Here is a 15,679-nt window from a genome sequence, read left to right as displayed (position 1 = left end):
CTGTAGATAAAAGGATGGAATCCCTATTGAAGGATGTTTTCTCCTTAGCAGGATCAGTGGCCCAACCTGCAGTAGCAGCGATTGGAGTCTGTCAATACTTAAGAGACCATGTTAAGCAGGTCATCAAAGTATTACCTGAACAGCAGGCCCAGGGGTTTGCTAACCTTCCAGCGGCCTTATGCTTTGTGGTTGACGCCATTAGAGATTCTATCGTGCAAACCTCCCGTCTTTCACTGGGGTTGGTGCATATACGTAGAATCCTATGGTTGAAAAATTGGTCAGCCGAAGCACCATGTAAGAAGCTACTGGCTGGGTTTCCATTTCGTGGTGCAAGGTTGTTTGGAGAGGACTTGGATAACTATATCAAGAGAATCTCTTGTGAGAAAAGCACTCTCTTACCTGTCAAGAAGAAGAGTAAGCGTCCCTCTTTCAAACGGACTCTTTCCCCAGCGCCGGGGGCTTCAGCCTCCAGGCAGTCTCGACGGCTGCCTCCATCGGGGTCCAGAGACAAGAGTCAACCCCAGGGACAAAAGAAGTCCTGGGGAAAGAAGCCTACTAGGCAAAACACTAAGACCTCTGCATGAGGGGGCGCCCCCGCTCACTCGAGTGGGGGGAAGACTGCGACAGTTCTCAGAGCTCTGGCACGAGGACTTCCAGGACAGATGGGTAGTCTCCACGGTAACCTTAGGGTACAAGCTGGAGTTTCAGGAATTCCCTTCTCCTCGGTTCCTCAGATCAAATGTTCCCAGAGACCCAGAGAAGAAGCAGTCGCTCCTTCTAGCGTTAGAGCGACTTTTGTCGCAGGAGGTCATTATGATAGTTCCCGCAAAGGACCAGGGATTGGGCTTCTATTCCAACCTTTTTACGGTCCAAAAGCCAAATGGGGATGTCAGGCCCATTTTGGACTTAAGGGATCTGAACCGATTCCTAAGGATTCAATCCTTCCGCATGGAATCAATTCGAACAGTAGTTCCCACCCTGCAGGGAGGAGAATTTCTGGCATCAATAGACATCAGAGATGCATATCTGCATGTGCCCATTTTTCCTGCTCATCAGAAGTTTCTGCGCTTCGAGGTAGGAGGGCGCCATTTCCAGTTTGTGGCTCTGCCTTTTGGGATAGCCACTGCACCTCGAGTGTTCACAAAGATCTTGGCTCCTCCTCTGGCCAGATTAAGGGCTCAGGGTATAGCTGTCATAGCATACCTAGACGACCTGCTCTTGATAGACCGGTCGGTAGCCTCTTTGAATGGAAACTTGAGGACCACGGTCAGGTATCTAGAACACCTGGGTTGGATCCTCAACTTAGAAAAGTCTTTCCTAAAACCAGTAAGAAGACTGGAGTATTTAGGTCTGATTATAGATACAAGCCAGGAGAAAATATTTCTACCCCAGGCAAAGATCACTGCTTTGAGAGAGCTGATTCTGACAGTAAGGACCAAGAAGGGTCCCTCAGTCCGCCTTTGTATGAGGCTACTAGGGAAGATGGTGTTTTCATTCGAAGCAGTTCCCTATGCTCAGTTTCACTCAAGAATGCTGCAACACAGTATTCTGTCGACCTGGAACAAGAAGGTTCAGGCATTAGACTTTCCGATGCACCTGTCTCATGCGGTGCGTCAGAGCCTCAATTGGTGGCTCATACCCGAAAACCTGCAGAAGAGGAAATCCTTTCTACCGGTTACCTGGACGGTGGTAACAACAGATGCCAGTCTGTCAGGTTGGGGAGCAGTTCTGGAACAGGCTGCGGTCCAAGGGGTATGGTCCAAGACAGAGAGGACCTTACCCATCAACATTCTGGAGATCCGGGCGATACATCTAGCTCTAAAAGCCTGGACTATCAGGCTACAGGGTTGTCCGGTCAGGATCCAGTCCGACAATGCCACAGCAGTGGCTTATGTCAATCATCAGGGAGGCACCCGGAGCCGAGCTGCTCAAAAAGAGGTGAACCAGATCTTAGTCTGGGCAGAGATGCATGTGCCATGCATATCGGCAGTTTTCATCCCGGGAATAGAGAATTGGCAGGCGGACTATCTAAGTCGCCAGCAGTTACTTCCAGGGGAATGGTCTCTGCATCCCGACGTCTTTTGGGCCATATGCCAAAAATGGGGGGTTCCAGATGTAGATCTCTTTGCATCCCGATTCAACAAAAAGATAGACAGATTTGTGGCAAGGACAAAAGATCCTCTTGCATGCGGGACGGATGCGTTGGTGATTCCGTGGCATCGGTTCTCACTGATTTACGCATTCCCGCCTATTCTGCTACTACCATGACTCCTTCGCAGGATCAGGCAGGAAAGGAAGTCGGTACTTCTGGTGGCCCCCGCTTGGCCCAGAAGGACTTGGTATGCAGAAATAGTAAGGATGACGGTGGGTTCCCCGTGGACCCTACCGGTACGCCCAGACCTGTTATCTCAGGGTCCAGTGTTCCATCCTGCCTTACAAACGCTAAATTTGACGGTTTGGCTATTGAGACCCACGTTCTGAAGAGTCGTGGGCTCTCAGGTCCTGTCATATCTACCTTGATTAATGCAAGGAAGCCAGCTTCCAGGATGATTTATCATAGAGTCTGGAAGGCTTATATAACCTGGTGTGAATCCAGAGGTTGGCATCCCAGGAAATATGTCATAGGTAGAATCCTTGATTTTCTACAGATGGGATTAGAGATGAAGCTGGCCTTGAGTACCATCAAGGGCCAGGTTTCTGCTTTATCAGTATTATTTCAGCGGCCACTTGCTTCGCATTCTTTGGTCCGAAACTTTATGCAGGGGGTGATGCATCTTAATCCTCCGGTTAAAGCGCCCCTAAACCCCTGGGACTTGAATTTGGTCCTGGCTGTGTTACAGAAACAGCCTTTTGAACCAATAAGTCAGATTCCTTTGGTCTTGTTGACAAGGAAATTAATTTTTCTGGTGGCCATCTCTTCTGCTAGAAGAGTATCAGAATTAGCAGCTCTTTCCTGTAAGGAGCCTTATTTGATTATACACAAGGATAGAGTGGTACTACACCCTCATCCTAGTTTTTTTACCGAAGGTGGTTTCTGATTTTCATTTAAACCAAGACATTGTTCTACCTTCCTTTTTTCCAGATCCCTGTTCTCCGGAAGAGAGATCTCTACATTCGTTGGATGTAGTAAGAGCAGTTAAGGCCTATCTCGGGGCAACTACTCAGATCCGCAAGACGGATGTTTTGTTTGTGCTGCCAGAGGGTCCCAATAGAGGACAGGCAGCGTCAAAAGCTACCATTTCTAAATGGATTCGACAGTTGATCATTCAAGCTTACGGTTTGAAACAGAAGATTCCTCCGTTTCAGATCAGGGCACATTCCACAAGGGCTATTGGTGCTTCTTGGGCAGTGCATCACCGGGCCTCTATGGCTCAAATCTGCAAGGCCGGAACCTGGTCTTCAGTTCATACAGTTCATACATTCACCAGATTCTATCACCCTACTTGGTCGTGGTTCCCCCCCCTTAGGTAGCATTGCTCTGGGACATCCCATCAGTAATTACTGTGGCTCTGTGTCCCGTGATGTTCGAGAAAGAAAATAGGATTTTTTAAAACAGCTTACCTGTAAAATCCTTTTCTTTCGAAGGACATCACGGGACACAGAGGTCCCGCCCCTCTTCTAATACACTATATTGCTTGGCTACAAAACTGAGGTATCCCTGCAAGGGGGAGGGATTATATAGGGGGTTGAACTTTCTGATAGGGTGTGCCAGTGTCCAATCACCAGTGATGCCTATATAACCCATCAGTAATTACTGTGGCTCTGTGTCCCGTGATGTCCTTCGAAAGAAAAGGATTTTACAGGTAAGCTGTTTTAAAAAAATCCTATTTTTTCTACATTAAACCTCATTTGCCATGTAGTTGCCCACCCCATTAATTTGTTCAGATCTTTTTGCAAGATTTCCACATCCCGCAGAGAAGTTATTGCCCTACTTAGCTTAGTATCGTCCGTAAATACAGAGATTGATCTGTTTACCCCATCCTTCAGGTCGTTTATGAACAAATTAAATAGGATTGGTCCCAGCACAGAACCCTGGGGGACCCCACTTACCCACCCCTTACCATTCCGAGTACTTCCCATTTATGGGGAAAAGTGTCAAATGCTTTTGCAAAATCCAGATACACCAGGTCTACGGGCCTTCCTTCATCTGGATGGCAACTCACCTCCTCATAGAAGGTTAATAGATTGGTTTGGCAAGAAGGATTCTTCATGAATCCATGCTGATTACTGCTAAGGATACCGTTCTCATTACTAAAATCTTGTATATAGTCCCTTATCACTCCCTCCAAGAGCTTGCATACTATTGATGATAGGCTAGCTGGTCTGTAATTCCCAGGGATGTATTTTGGGCCCTTTTTAAATATTGGTGCTACATTGGCTTCTCTCCAATAAGCTGGTACCATTCCAGTCAGTAGACTGTCAGTAAAAATTAGGAACACTGGTCTGGCAATTACTTGACTGAGTTCCCCAAGTACCCTCCGGTGCAAGCCATCTGGTTCTGGTTATTTATTAATGTTAAGTTTCCCAAGTTTAATTTTAATTTTGTCCTCTGTTAACCATGGAAGTGCTTCCTGTGATGTGTCACGAGGATAAACACTTCATGTATTATTATTTCACACTTGGGTTGGTTTTGAACAGCCTGGTTCTGGTATGATTTGTAGTGGTAGGGAAGATGAGTAGAGCTTCCGACCATCGAAATTGCTTACTGGACACAAAGATTTTTCCGCTTGCGTGGACTTTGAGTGGTGGGCACCATTGCTTCGTAATAAAACCTGCTTCACCACTGTCCAGCCTTGGCCAAGATGCAAAGCAGAAAGCACAAGGTCCAGAAATAATGAAATATCAATTTGTCAGCAAGACCTCTTATTTTACTGTTTGGCTTGCTGTTACTTATTTTCATATTAAAGGATAAGTTCACTTTTTAAAAAAATAAATGCACATTTTTTTCAGGTAAAAAAAATGTGCATATATTTTATCTTTTTTGTTGCAGGAGCCTGTAAAGCATTGCACAAGCGATCAGCAGATTGCTGGTTCTTACAGGAAGACGCTATGAACTACCACAGCGCTCATAGCGCAGTGGTAATCCATGGAAAACTACAAGCTGACAGACGCAAAGGCTGACGGACCTTGTATTTTTCCATTCCCAGAGGACTATAAATGAGTGACTTGGCATGGTGGGTGTCATTTTTTAATTCTGGCAGCAGACATGGGTAGAAGATCCCTGGTCTGCTTTCACAGCGGGGATCGGGGGCAGTGCATTGATAACATGTTACACCCTGAATATACTGTAGTAGTAACATGTTATGAAAGGTGAACTTATCCTTTAATATATTTAGATCTTGTTTTATAATGTTGCATGTGCTTTTTCCAATGAAGAGACTAAAGGGACAGTGTCTGCTGACAGCCAATCCATCACCAACAAGTTATACTCACCCATCAGCTCCTTCACTGCCTGCTACCTTTCAGTCATTGCTGTAATAGAACAGGACTTTTTGGTAAGGGGGAACATGTGACCCCCCCCCCCCCATGTGACAGTGCTCAGACCTGCGCTACCAATCGTCAAGACCTGTGCACCTGTATTTCTGTGCAGCCAAGTATGACAGTTTGCAAAGTTTAAAAATAGATTTATTACTGAAGATAATATGAATTTCCCCTCAGAAGCATACTTGAGTGATCAGGGTCAGGGTTTATTCAGTCACAAATGTGACTTTAGAGCAGCTAAAAGGAGGCATTTATGACTTCAGCTGTAACCTTGTAATAAATCTGTCACAGTGCACCTCACTGCTCCTGTTTAGCATTGGTTTTCCTTGCAAAAGTATTGATGAATGTCCCCCACTATCTTTCTAGGCATAAATTGTGGCTTTGTCCTTTTAATCACTCTGTGTGTCTTCTCTTCTTCCAGGACATAGTGCAGCAGAATAACACCCTCATTGAGGAAATGTTACATCTCATCATTATGATTGTTGGTAAGTTTGCTTGCTGTCGTTCCTCCTGATTGGCTTAAAGCGGTAGTAAGCCGCAGTTGGAGAAAAAAAAAATAAAGCTCATGGGATATTCGGAGTACCTACAGGCAAGCCTTATTATAGACTAACCTGTAGGTTTAACAGAGTTTACTATCACTTTAAGTCTGATGTGGGCCGTATGTTGCACATGTTAAAGTGGAACTAACCCCTACCTATCTTTTTTTTTTTTTTTTTTTTTTTTTTTTTTTTTTTACCCAACAAAGCTACCATCTTAGCTTTTGTTTGTTCTGCAGCTGCCATGGTTCTGCACATAGGATCAGTTATGACACCAGCCATTTCATGGTTTATCAGTTTGGTTGAGGACACAAGCAAATGTAACATTCTTGGCAGGCATGTAACTGGGAACCAGTTACATGGTACCCGGGAATGTAATTGTTTTTTGAAACCGTTAAATAGATGGGGTTATTTACGCTTTAAGGGCCCTTTCATGCGGGGGCGGCGTCGGCGGTAAAGCGCCGCTATTGTAAGCGTCGCTTTACGGTCGGTATTTGGCCACTAGCGGAGGGCGGTTTTACTCCCCGCTAGCGGCCGAGCAAGGGTTTAATAACCACCGCAAAGCGCCTCTGGAGAGGCGCTTTGGCGGCGGTATAACCGCACTGTCCCATTGATTTCAATGGGCAGGAGCGGTATATACTCCGCTCCTTCACCGCTCCAAAGATGCTGCTAGCAGGACTTTTTTTTCCCGTCCTGCTAGCGCACCGCTCCAGTGGGAAAGCCCCGAGGGCTTTCACACTGGAGACAAAGCAGCGGCACTTTCGGGTCGGTTTGCAGGCGCTATTTTTAGCGCAATAGCGCCTGCAAACCGCTCCAGTGTGAAAGGGCCCTAATGGTGCACATAAAGCTGATCAATGTTTTGATGTTTTAAAGGTTCATTAAAAAGAGTTCGTTCACATTTACAAAAAAAAAAACGCCTATGCAGGTAAGGAGTGTGTGTAAACAAAAATAAACTGCAGCTCTGACTAAAGTTGAATAATACCCTTGCTATAGGTGAAGGCCATTTATGTACCTCATGAAGCCTGACTGGAATTACTCCCTGGACGTTGCTAATTAAGGCCTACTCGTTACTGGCCCCCCCCCCTTCTACCATCACAGGAGTGAGCTCTTTCTCTGATTCAAACCCCCTCACATGCTCTTTCGATCCGCTGATGGAGTAGCTCTGAGCTTAACGTTTTGTGCGCTCACTTCTGTGATTGTGAAGGTGAGCTGTAACGACTTGCCCTCGCTTAGCAATGTCCTGGGAATTTTCAGGTCAGGCTTCAGGAGTTATGTGAAGGGCCTAGACCTACAGTATGGACATTATTCAACTTTAGTCAAAGCTGCCCAGTTTGTTTTCATCTACAGACCTGCACAGGCAGTTTTTTGGTAGAGGTGAACTAACCCTTTAATGTTGTTGTATTCCTATATACCCTGGCAGTTAACTCATCTTTGCAGTAGCATAAAGTCCACCAAACTAAGCTAAATGGACTGTTCGGTTTAAGATACAAATCACACACATGGACCCCCATCACCTTCATATTACATTTTATCAAAGTTACAGATTTTCCCTCACTTTCTGTCTGATAAAACTGTTAGCAGAACATTAATGGGAAATCTTAATGGAGCCCAGATATCACTAATCACTGGACAGAGGTTTTAATCCATCTCAATCTATCACAAATGAAGAAAACCATTTTTAGCTTGACACATGCTTTAAGTTCTCAGCAACACAAACATCTTGGTGGCATGGCCTGGGAACTTCCTGTTCTTGCGCCGGAAATTATTTCGGACAACAAATCCTATATGCATTTGTGCTCTAATTGTAGGTGTGACACAAGAGGTAGACAGTAATGAAGCATTTCCTGCAACTTATTAATAGGGACAGATGGCAAAAGGTGCCAGAGCACTGCTCTTTGGTACATAATCCTGTATTCCTGAGCACAACCAGCGTTGTCACCCTCTGACAGGAAGTGGTTGAAAAACCTCTACTGTTCATATCAACAGCTGAAATAAAAAAAGCACTGAAAGGTTCTTCATAAAACATACTGAACAAATAATACAATGCCAGGCAAAGTATTATGTATATTTTTTGATACTTGGGTTTAGATACCTTTTAAAAAGCAAGTACCTAGATCTCGGTTGGCTTTTAGAAACTTCCAGATCTGCTCAGTAGGATGTGTTCTGCATAATGGATTAAGGCAGCCTAGAATATATGGTATTTACTATCTATGTTTTATGTTACAGGTGAAAGATTTTGCCCTGGCGTAGGGCAGGTGTCTGTCACTGATGAGATAAAGCGGGAAATCATCCACCAGCTCAGCATTAGACCTATGGCCCACAGTGAACTGGTCAAGGCCTTGCCGGAAGATGTAAGTGTGTGCCTAAGTTTAATAGGCAGGTTTTCTCCTATGTTGAAATGTGATGAATGTATAGCGCATGATGTCAGCTAAGGTAAATATAGCCATCGCTCAAAGCAGAAATAGCCACTTTTCATGAACATACTTGCACATTATGACAAGACCTCTGGGTGCCACAAATAACTACAGTTCTACTTCAGTAGTTGAGTACATCTCACTGCAGTACACAGTGACTGTGCCCTGAAGTCTCTCCAGTGCCAGTCCTCTTTGAGTTGAATGAAATCTCTTGTTATTTAACCCACGCTCTGTCAGCCTAGGACTGGATGGGTCTTTAAGGTGCTCTGAGCTCATAGGTGTATGCTGCATTCACCTTCATATAAACCCTTTTATGCAGTTACAGTACACCATAGTAGCCCCATTGCTAATCATGATTGCCCCCTGATAATATACCTATTTGTCATAGTTACAATAGCCAAATCCTTCCAGAAAAACTGCCACTGCTTTAGGGCTACATGGCTCCATTCTGTTCTCTTATAGGGATGGAGCAGGCTTTGGGAGGAGTGCCTACTATAAAAACAAACCCCTTGGATCGGACTTTTCTTTTTATTATCCAGAAAAAAAGCTTTATTGAGAAAAGCGTAAGATAACAAAGCCAAACAGTTTACTTTGCATTGTGTACATATAACACTCATTGCTATGTGGGACATTCTTTAATTACATAGTACGCATCCTTGAAATCAATAACGCACTCCCATTTCATCATAAACGTCATCACCCAACATTAAGCAGCAATAGTCTATCCATGATCAGGTCCGCCGGGGCTAGCCCAGGGACCTCTAGCCATGGAGCCCATAACTTTTCATACTTATGTGGACATCCTCTGTTAATGTATAACTTTTTCCATTTGTAGTGCATTACCAACATTAGCTATCCATTCCCCAACTGTAGGAGGGTCCTCTGGCTTCCAATGTACCATTATCCCCTTACGAGATAAGAATAGAACTCTGACTATGGCCTATCTAGTATGGTTTTCTCATTCACATTTATCCAACAGACTGAGCAAGCACTGACTTGACTTTAGGGTCAAGAGGAAGAGATACCTGGAATACCCTGTTTACGGTATTGACCACTGCACGCCAATACCTATGCAATTTTGGGCACCCCTTGGATTGGTCTTTAAAGGCAAATTGGACCACAACAAAGTATTAAAAACCTATATTTTATTATACATAGAAAACATAAAAGTAGACATTTCCACATGAATGGACATGATTAAAAACATGTATTCACATCTTGTACAAAGTTCGGCCTACCATGACCAATTAGATTCAAATTAAAGGAGAAATCCAACCTGAGCTTTTAAGGCTGGGCTTTTCCTATGGGTCACAGGAGTGCTAGCCATTTTGCACTCCTGTGACCCGTTTTCAGCAGAGAGCGGTCTGAAGTCTGTTGACATTACTGGAATCGGTCCAGGCAGCGTTTAGGAGAGAGAACTGCTGACTGTCAGCAGCTCTCCGCTCGGGGAGGAGAGAGAACCGAGCCATCAGCAGTGTTCAGTGGCTTAGGTTCTCAGTGCAGAGGCGGCGGTGTACAGATGCAGCATTGGTCTGATGCTGCATCCACCTAGGTAAGTATGAATCTCCCCCCAAAAAAACCCCATACTTCTCTTTTCATTTTTACATAGTAACAGGTAAGTGAGTCCCTGTGCGTCAATGCATTTTGGCTTCCTCACAACACACAGAAGGATGACATAGGTTAAAACAGGCATATATTGTACATACATCATAAACAATGTAGTCAATTCCATTTTCATATTCACCTTGTCTGGATGTGAGCATGCACACACACAAAGTACTCAAATTAGTGTGTAGGGATGTGGCAATGGAGTGATTTTAGTACTTTTGAATCCCCACTATAGTTGTAGGAGGGAGCACTGTCTTTTTCCTGAGGGGGGCTCATGCACCGTGCTCACTCTTCTGTCGGCTCAGGTGAGTTCAGCTTCTGCCACAGGAGAGAGAGAGCACACAGTACGTTTGTGGCCCTCCTGAAAAGCGCAGCGCTCCCTTCTGTAGCATTAGGGGGTACTCTCCTTAAAGGCTGTAAGATGACAGGATGAAGTCATGTAAAGCAGTGGCAATTTTTTATGGAAAGTTAATGTTATCACAAATATGATCCACAGATATGTTACTAGAGAAGAGCCATGGTTGTAAGATCCAATCAGCATAGGGTGCTGTTATGATGTACAGTGACTGCATAGTGGCTTTTTAATTAAAGGATAAGTGTACCTTCTGCACATGTTACACCTGTATTTAGGGTGTAACATGTTTAGCATCCCCCCCAAATAACACCCACTCCCTGTAACAGAGGGCGTGGGTTCTTCTCCCCACATCCGCTGTCTCATTTTAAAAATAACACTGCTCTGCGGAGCTCCGCATCCTTCATTGTTGTTCATCCTTCACTTCCTTGTAATTCACAATGAACTACCAGGGTGCTAATCAACACGCTCGTAGTTAACCGACAGTTCCTGCAGCTGAATAATGTGGAGATACATGCAGAGAGCTCTCATCAGTGTCTGCAGGAGCAGGACATTGCACCATGATTTAATCTTGGGTGCAATGCTCTGCAGGCTCAAGTGTAAAGAATTAATAAATGTGCATTTTTTACCTGGAAAATCATGTGCCTTTAGCACTTCACCTTTATGGTGAACTAACCTAAAATGATATGGCCCCATTCTCTGGAGCTTTCAGGACTATCCCCACTGTTTGAACAGATCACCTCCAGAAAAAAAATCTATATACACACATTTGTAAAGACAATTGTTTGGGGGGGGGTCCCCTTCCCAGAGTTCTCTAATATAAACACGGCCGGACTTGCCAACGGGCTAAACTCTGTCGGCATTTCCGATGGAAGGATTTAGAACATGTTCTATATCTGAGTCCATTGGCAATGCCGACAGAAAAAGTCCGATGGGGCATAAACACTGTCGGAATGTCCGACCGAAAGCTCCCATCTGACCTTTTCTGTGGGGAAGTCTGGCCGTGTGTATGCGGCATTAGTGTTGGGTATGGAGGTGTTTAGGGTTAAGTGTTAGGGGGTGTTGGAGCAAAATATGTTGCAAATTCTCACTGATTCTCATCACAGGCAGCCTTGTGAAAAACTCACTGGTAAACAAACAATACAATAAAGGTTCAATGGATCTGCTTACTGAAAATACAATATAGTGTACCTTACTGAAGATCTCTGCAGATTGTTCATGTGTTCTCCTGCAGATGGCACCCTACTCTTTCCTCCCTCATATCTTCCCATTTCATGTCTGCAAGTGCACACACTGTTGTTGAAGCACTCTGCAGGTACTGTGTGATCGACCTGATTTAAGATATGCCTTTAATATCGAGTCAATTACTTTCTTTCCTTGAACTGATAGGAGAACAAAGAGACAGGAATGGAGCAAGTGATTGAAACGATAGCGTCTTTTAAGTAAGTTGAGTGAAGTAAGACCTTTGTGTCATTTTATTAAAGATTTCTAGATGATGTGCTTATCCTCTTTGTTGCTTTTCTGTTTAGAAAGCCAGGCTTAACAGGAAGAGGCCTGTACGAGTTGAAGCCTGAATGTGCCAAGGAGTTTAACCTGTTCTATCACCATTACTCCAGAGCTGAACAGTCTAAGGTAAATGCTGTGTTTCTGAACCCAGTCAGTAAAACTTCTTATAAGCCTTGACATGACAATACCGTTTCATAAGTCAACCACAGCAGTAATGGAATCCAGTAGAGTTATTACAGAAAGTTTTGAGTTTAACCCTTTCACTACCAACACAATTTTTTTGAATTTTGCATAAAATCTGCATTTTTAGCTACAAATTAACTTAACCCCTTCATGCCGACCGTACAAAAATATGCGCCCTCGACTTGAAGGGGTTATTCTTTTTTTTTTAGAGCCAGTGGTTGGCTTTTCAGTGATCGATGTGGCTAAAAGCCACTCGGCTGTTATCCTAAAGGAGCGGGAGGGGATGTTCTCTCCCCCGCCTCTCCTTCCACCGTTCTTTCCGGGCCTCCCGTTTTACCGGGAGACCCGAGCCACCATTTCGGCGGGTCTGCCGCCTAGGCTGAGACCCAAACAAAGCCAGATTTGGCTTTGATCGTGTCTTTGATGTAAAATTCCGGAAGCTACGTCACAACGTCACTTCCGCTTTACTCTGCTGCTAATTGCGCCGATTAAAAAAAAAAAATTACAGTATTCAGAAATGGCGATTTTGTCGATCTGAATACTAAAGTGCAAAGGAGGGATTTGGGGTCTTTTAAGAGTACCTGTCACCACCTATTGCTGTCACAGGGGATGTTTACATTCCTTGTGACAGCAATAAAAGTGATCATATTTTTTTTTTTTTTTTAAAAACGTGCTTGCGCAGCAAAGTAAACATATACGTAAGTCGCACCCACAAATGTAGAAAGTGTTCAAGTCACACATGTGAGGTATCGCCGCGATCGCCAGAGTGAGAGCAATAATTTTAGCAGAAGACCTCCTCTGTAACTCTAACCTGGTAACCGTTAAAAAAATGTTTAAAGCGTCGCCTATGAAGATTTTTAAGTACCGTAGTTTGTCGCCATTCCACGAGTGTGCGTAATTTCAAAGCATGACATGTTAGGTATCCATTTATTCGGCGTGACATCATCTTTCACATTATACAAAAAAATTGGGCTAACTTTACTGTTTTGTGTGTTTTTTTTGTTTTTTTTTTTTTTTAATTCATGAAAGTGTATTTTTTCCACAAAAAATTGCGTTTGAAAGACTGCTGCGCAAATACCATGTGACATAAAAAATTTACAACGATCACCATTTTATTCTCTAGGGTCTCTGCTAAAAAATATATAGAATGTAAGGGGTTTCTAAGAAATTTTCTAGAAAAAAATATGTATTTTATCTTGTAAGCTACAAGTGTCAGAAATAGGCTTAGGCATGAAAGGGTTAAAAAGTTAAAAACGTTTATTTTCTCAAAGCAGAGGGCTCAGTAGAATAAAAAGATAGTAATTGCAATATTTTATATCACATAATTTTGCAACTCTATTAAATCCATAGTTTCATAAAAAAACTAAATATAAAAACAAAAAGATAAAATGAATTATAGTGCACACAAAATTTGTAAAGCCATTTTCTGGAGAAAAAAGAAAGATGAGGTTGTATTGAGTAAATAGACCAAATATGTCAAGCCTCAAACTGTGTGCATTCGCAAAATATTACATTTCTCAAGGTTATCAATAGGCAACGTTTAAATACTTTTACAGCTCTTTAGTTTAGGGACCTAGAATTATTTATTTTACTCCGATGTTCACAGCAATAACCAATGTGTTGTGAAATTGTAGTTGACACATGCATGGCCTACCTACGCGTTAGCATTCATATGTGGTAATGGATCTTCAGGGATGTGGTTTAATTGAAAATAAAAAATGTATATTCATTTTACAATTGTTTTTATATTAACCACTTCAATACTGGCCACTTTCACCCCCTTCCTGCCAGGCCAATTTTCAGCTTTCAGTGCTGTCGCACTTTGAATGACGATGTTCATAAATGAAATTTTTATTATTTTTTTCACACAAATAGAGCTTTCTTTTGGTGCTTTTTAATCATCACTGGGTTTATTTTTTTGCTAAACAAATTAAAAAAAGACCGAAAATTTTGAGAAAAAAAAAAAGTTTTCTTAGTTTGTTTTTGCAAATAAGTAACTTTTCTTCTTTTTTGATGTATGATGATTAGGCTTCACTGATGAGCACTGATAGGCGGCGCTGATGGGAGGACCGCACTGTAGCTGTCTTTTTGGCTATAGCGCAGTCAGCAAGAGGTTAAAATTATTGCTTTAATAAGGGGGCTAATAAGACCCCTATGTGATAGCATTGAGTAGATGACAAGTACTCATTATGGAGACATCAAGGATCTCTATTGTATCTCTTTTCCACTGCTCCATCTGAGCACAGACTGTGTTCAGTCTGTGGTCTGGTCAGCTTTGCAGTCAAGATTTTAACAGCTCTGACCCTGGAAGCACTCAGAGCTGAGTGCTTCCAGGTTTACACTTTGCAGAAGCCATCAGGGAATGGATGTTCCTCTCTGTCCATCTGCTCGCCATCCTGACGTTTACATTAGTCCTGGCAAGAACCCTGCAAAAAGTGATTATATGGCTCTGAATAGACCTTGGCTTGCCGATTACATAAAAAGAATCAAACTCACCCCTGAAGTAGCAGCAGTGAAATTGTTTAATCCTTTCAAAGCCATGACATGTATTTTGAAATATTGTATAAAGCAATCCATAATGAGCAGATGACAAGAAGACAGATCATCAGTAGGTCTGGAGACCAAAGTTTACGCAGACTTTGACTGTCCTGTAAATATCAAAGCTGCCCCACCTGCTCCCTGTTGCTAAATAAGAGCCATGTCTCACAATCCTGTTGTTAAAGAGACATTTTGAGCTACAGCATCACTAGAAAATGCACGGAGGACACCTTCTGTATCTGCTTTGTATGTGTTCCCTCACTGACTTTGGCAGCAAGGCATCAATCCCACTCTGCCAAAAGACTGAGTCACTGAAGGGAAAGCACCCCTCACTCCTTCATTCAGGAAAGCACCCCTCACTCCTTCATTCAGGAAAGTAACAACACAAAAGCAGGTGAGTGTTTCTTTGCCTGAATGTGTCCTCCAAGTGATTGCAGCCTATATTTCTTTCTGCTTTTTTTTTTTTGTGGTTTTATTGATCGTAACCATGCATATACATCTGTTCATCAAATACTCCATTTGCTTTGCAAATGTTAAATGCAAATAATATATTTAAGCTCACTCTAGGAACTGTCTTATCTTCTGCAGGCTGAAGAAGCCCAACGTAAACTGAAGAGACTGAACGAAGAAGATACAGGTACAGGGATTTCCGCTATTCTCTCAGCTGGGCAGCCTAATACAATGTGTTTAAGGGTCAATCAAATATGAGCCTCATGAATTTTCAAAGATATTTCGGTTTGTTTTTTGATTTTGCTTTTTTTGTTTTGACCGATGACTGGCATATCTTTGAGATTATCAAAAGAGCATCGTCGTGCTCAGACTTGTGATCTCTCCTATTCTCAGTGCGCTAATCCTATAACTAAAAATCAATGCATTATGGTGTAATACACCCACATATACATAAGTGCCATAAATCAATAGTCATGTAGTAAACCTCGCCTGGTCATTTTAACCTACAGGTAAGCCTATAAAAGGGCTTACATGTAGGTAAAATGAATATCATTTAAACGTGCACTGTTCTATTCACCCTGCATGCAGCCAGTGGCATCACTGGCGCATGC

At 42.9% G+C, this 15,679-nt stretch overlaps 1 protein-coding gene and 1 long non-coding RNA gene across 2 annotated transcripts in view; one reads left to right on the top strand and one right to left on the bottom strand.

Moving 5' to 3' along the window:
* LOC141140898 (uncharacterized) overlaps nucleotides 1-5,487 on the bottom strand; it is a 33,048-nt gene extending 27,561 nt beyond the window's left edge. The window contains exon 1 of the long non-coding RNA XR_012244012.1: nucleotides 5,434-5,487. This is a non-coding gene — a long non-coding RNA (uncharacterized lncRNA). The remainder of the gene's footprint in view (nucleotides 1-5,433) is intronic.
* UBR2 (ubiquitin protein ligase E3 component n-recognin 2) overlaps nucleotides 1-15,679 on the top strand; it is a gene marked incomplete in the record, with an annotated part of 138,529 nt that overhangs the window by 67,276 nt on the left and 55,574 nt on the right. The window contains 5 exon segments of the mRNA XM_073628435.1: nucleotides 5,903-5,966; nucleotides 8,244-8,368; nucleotides 11,781-11,833; nucleotides 11,921-12,023; nucleotides 15,207-15,255. Of these exon segments, the coding sequence (XP_073484536.1) occupies nucleotides 5,903-5,966; nucleotides 8,244-8,368; nucleotides 11,781-11,833; nucleotides 11,921-12,023; nucleotides 15,207-15,255 (394 nt within the window).

This window comes from Aquarana catesbeiana, linkage group LG04 (genome assembly GCF_042186555.1).
Source record: "Aquarana catesbeiana isolate 2022-GZ linkage group LG04, ASM4218655v1, whole genome shotgun sequence".
NCBI classification, from domain to species: Eukaryota; Metazoa; Chordata; class Amphibia; order Anura; family Ranidae; genus Aquarana; species Aquarana catesbeiana.
Note: the sequence above shows the minus strand (reverse complement) of the source record. Positions and strands in the feature narration are given on the sequence as shown.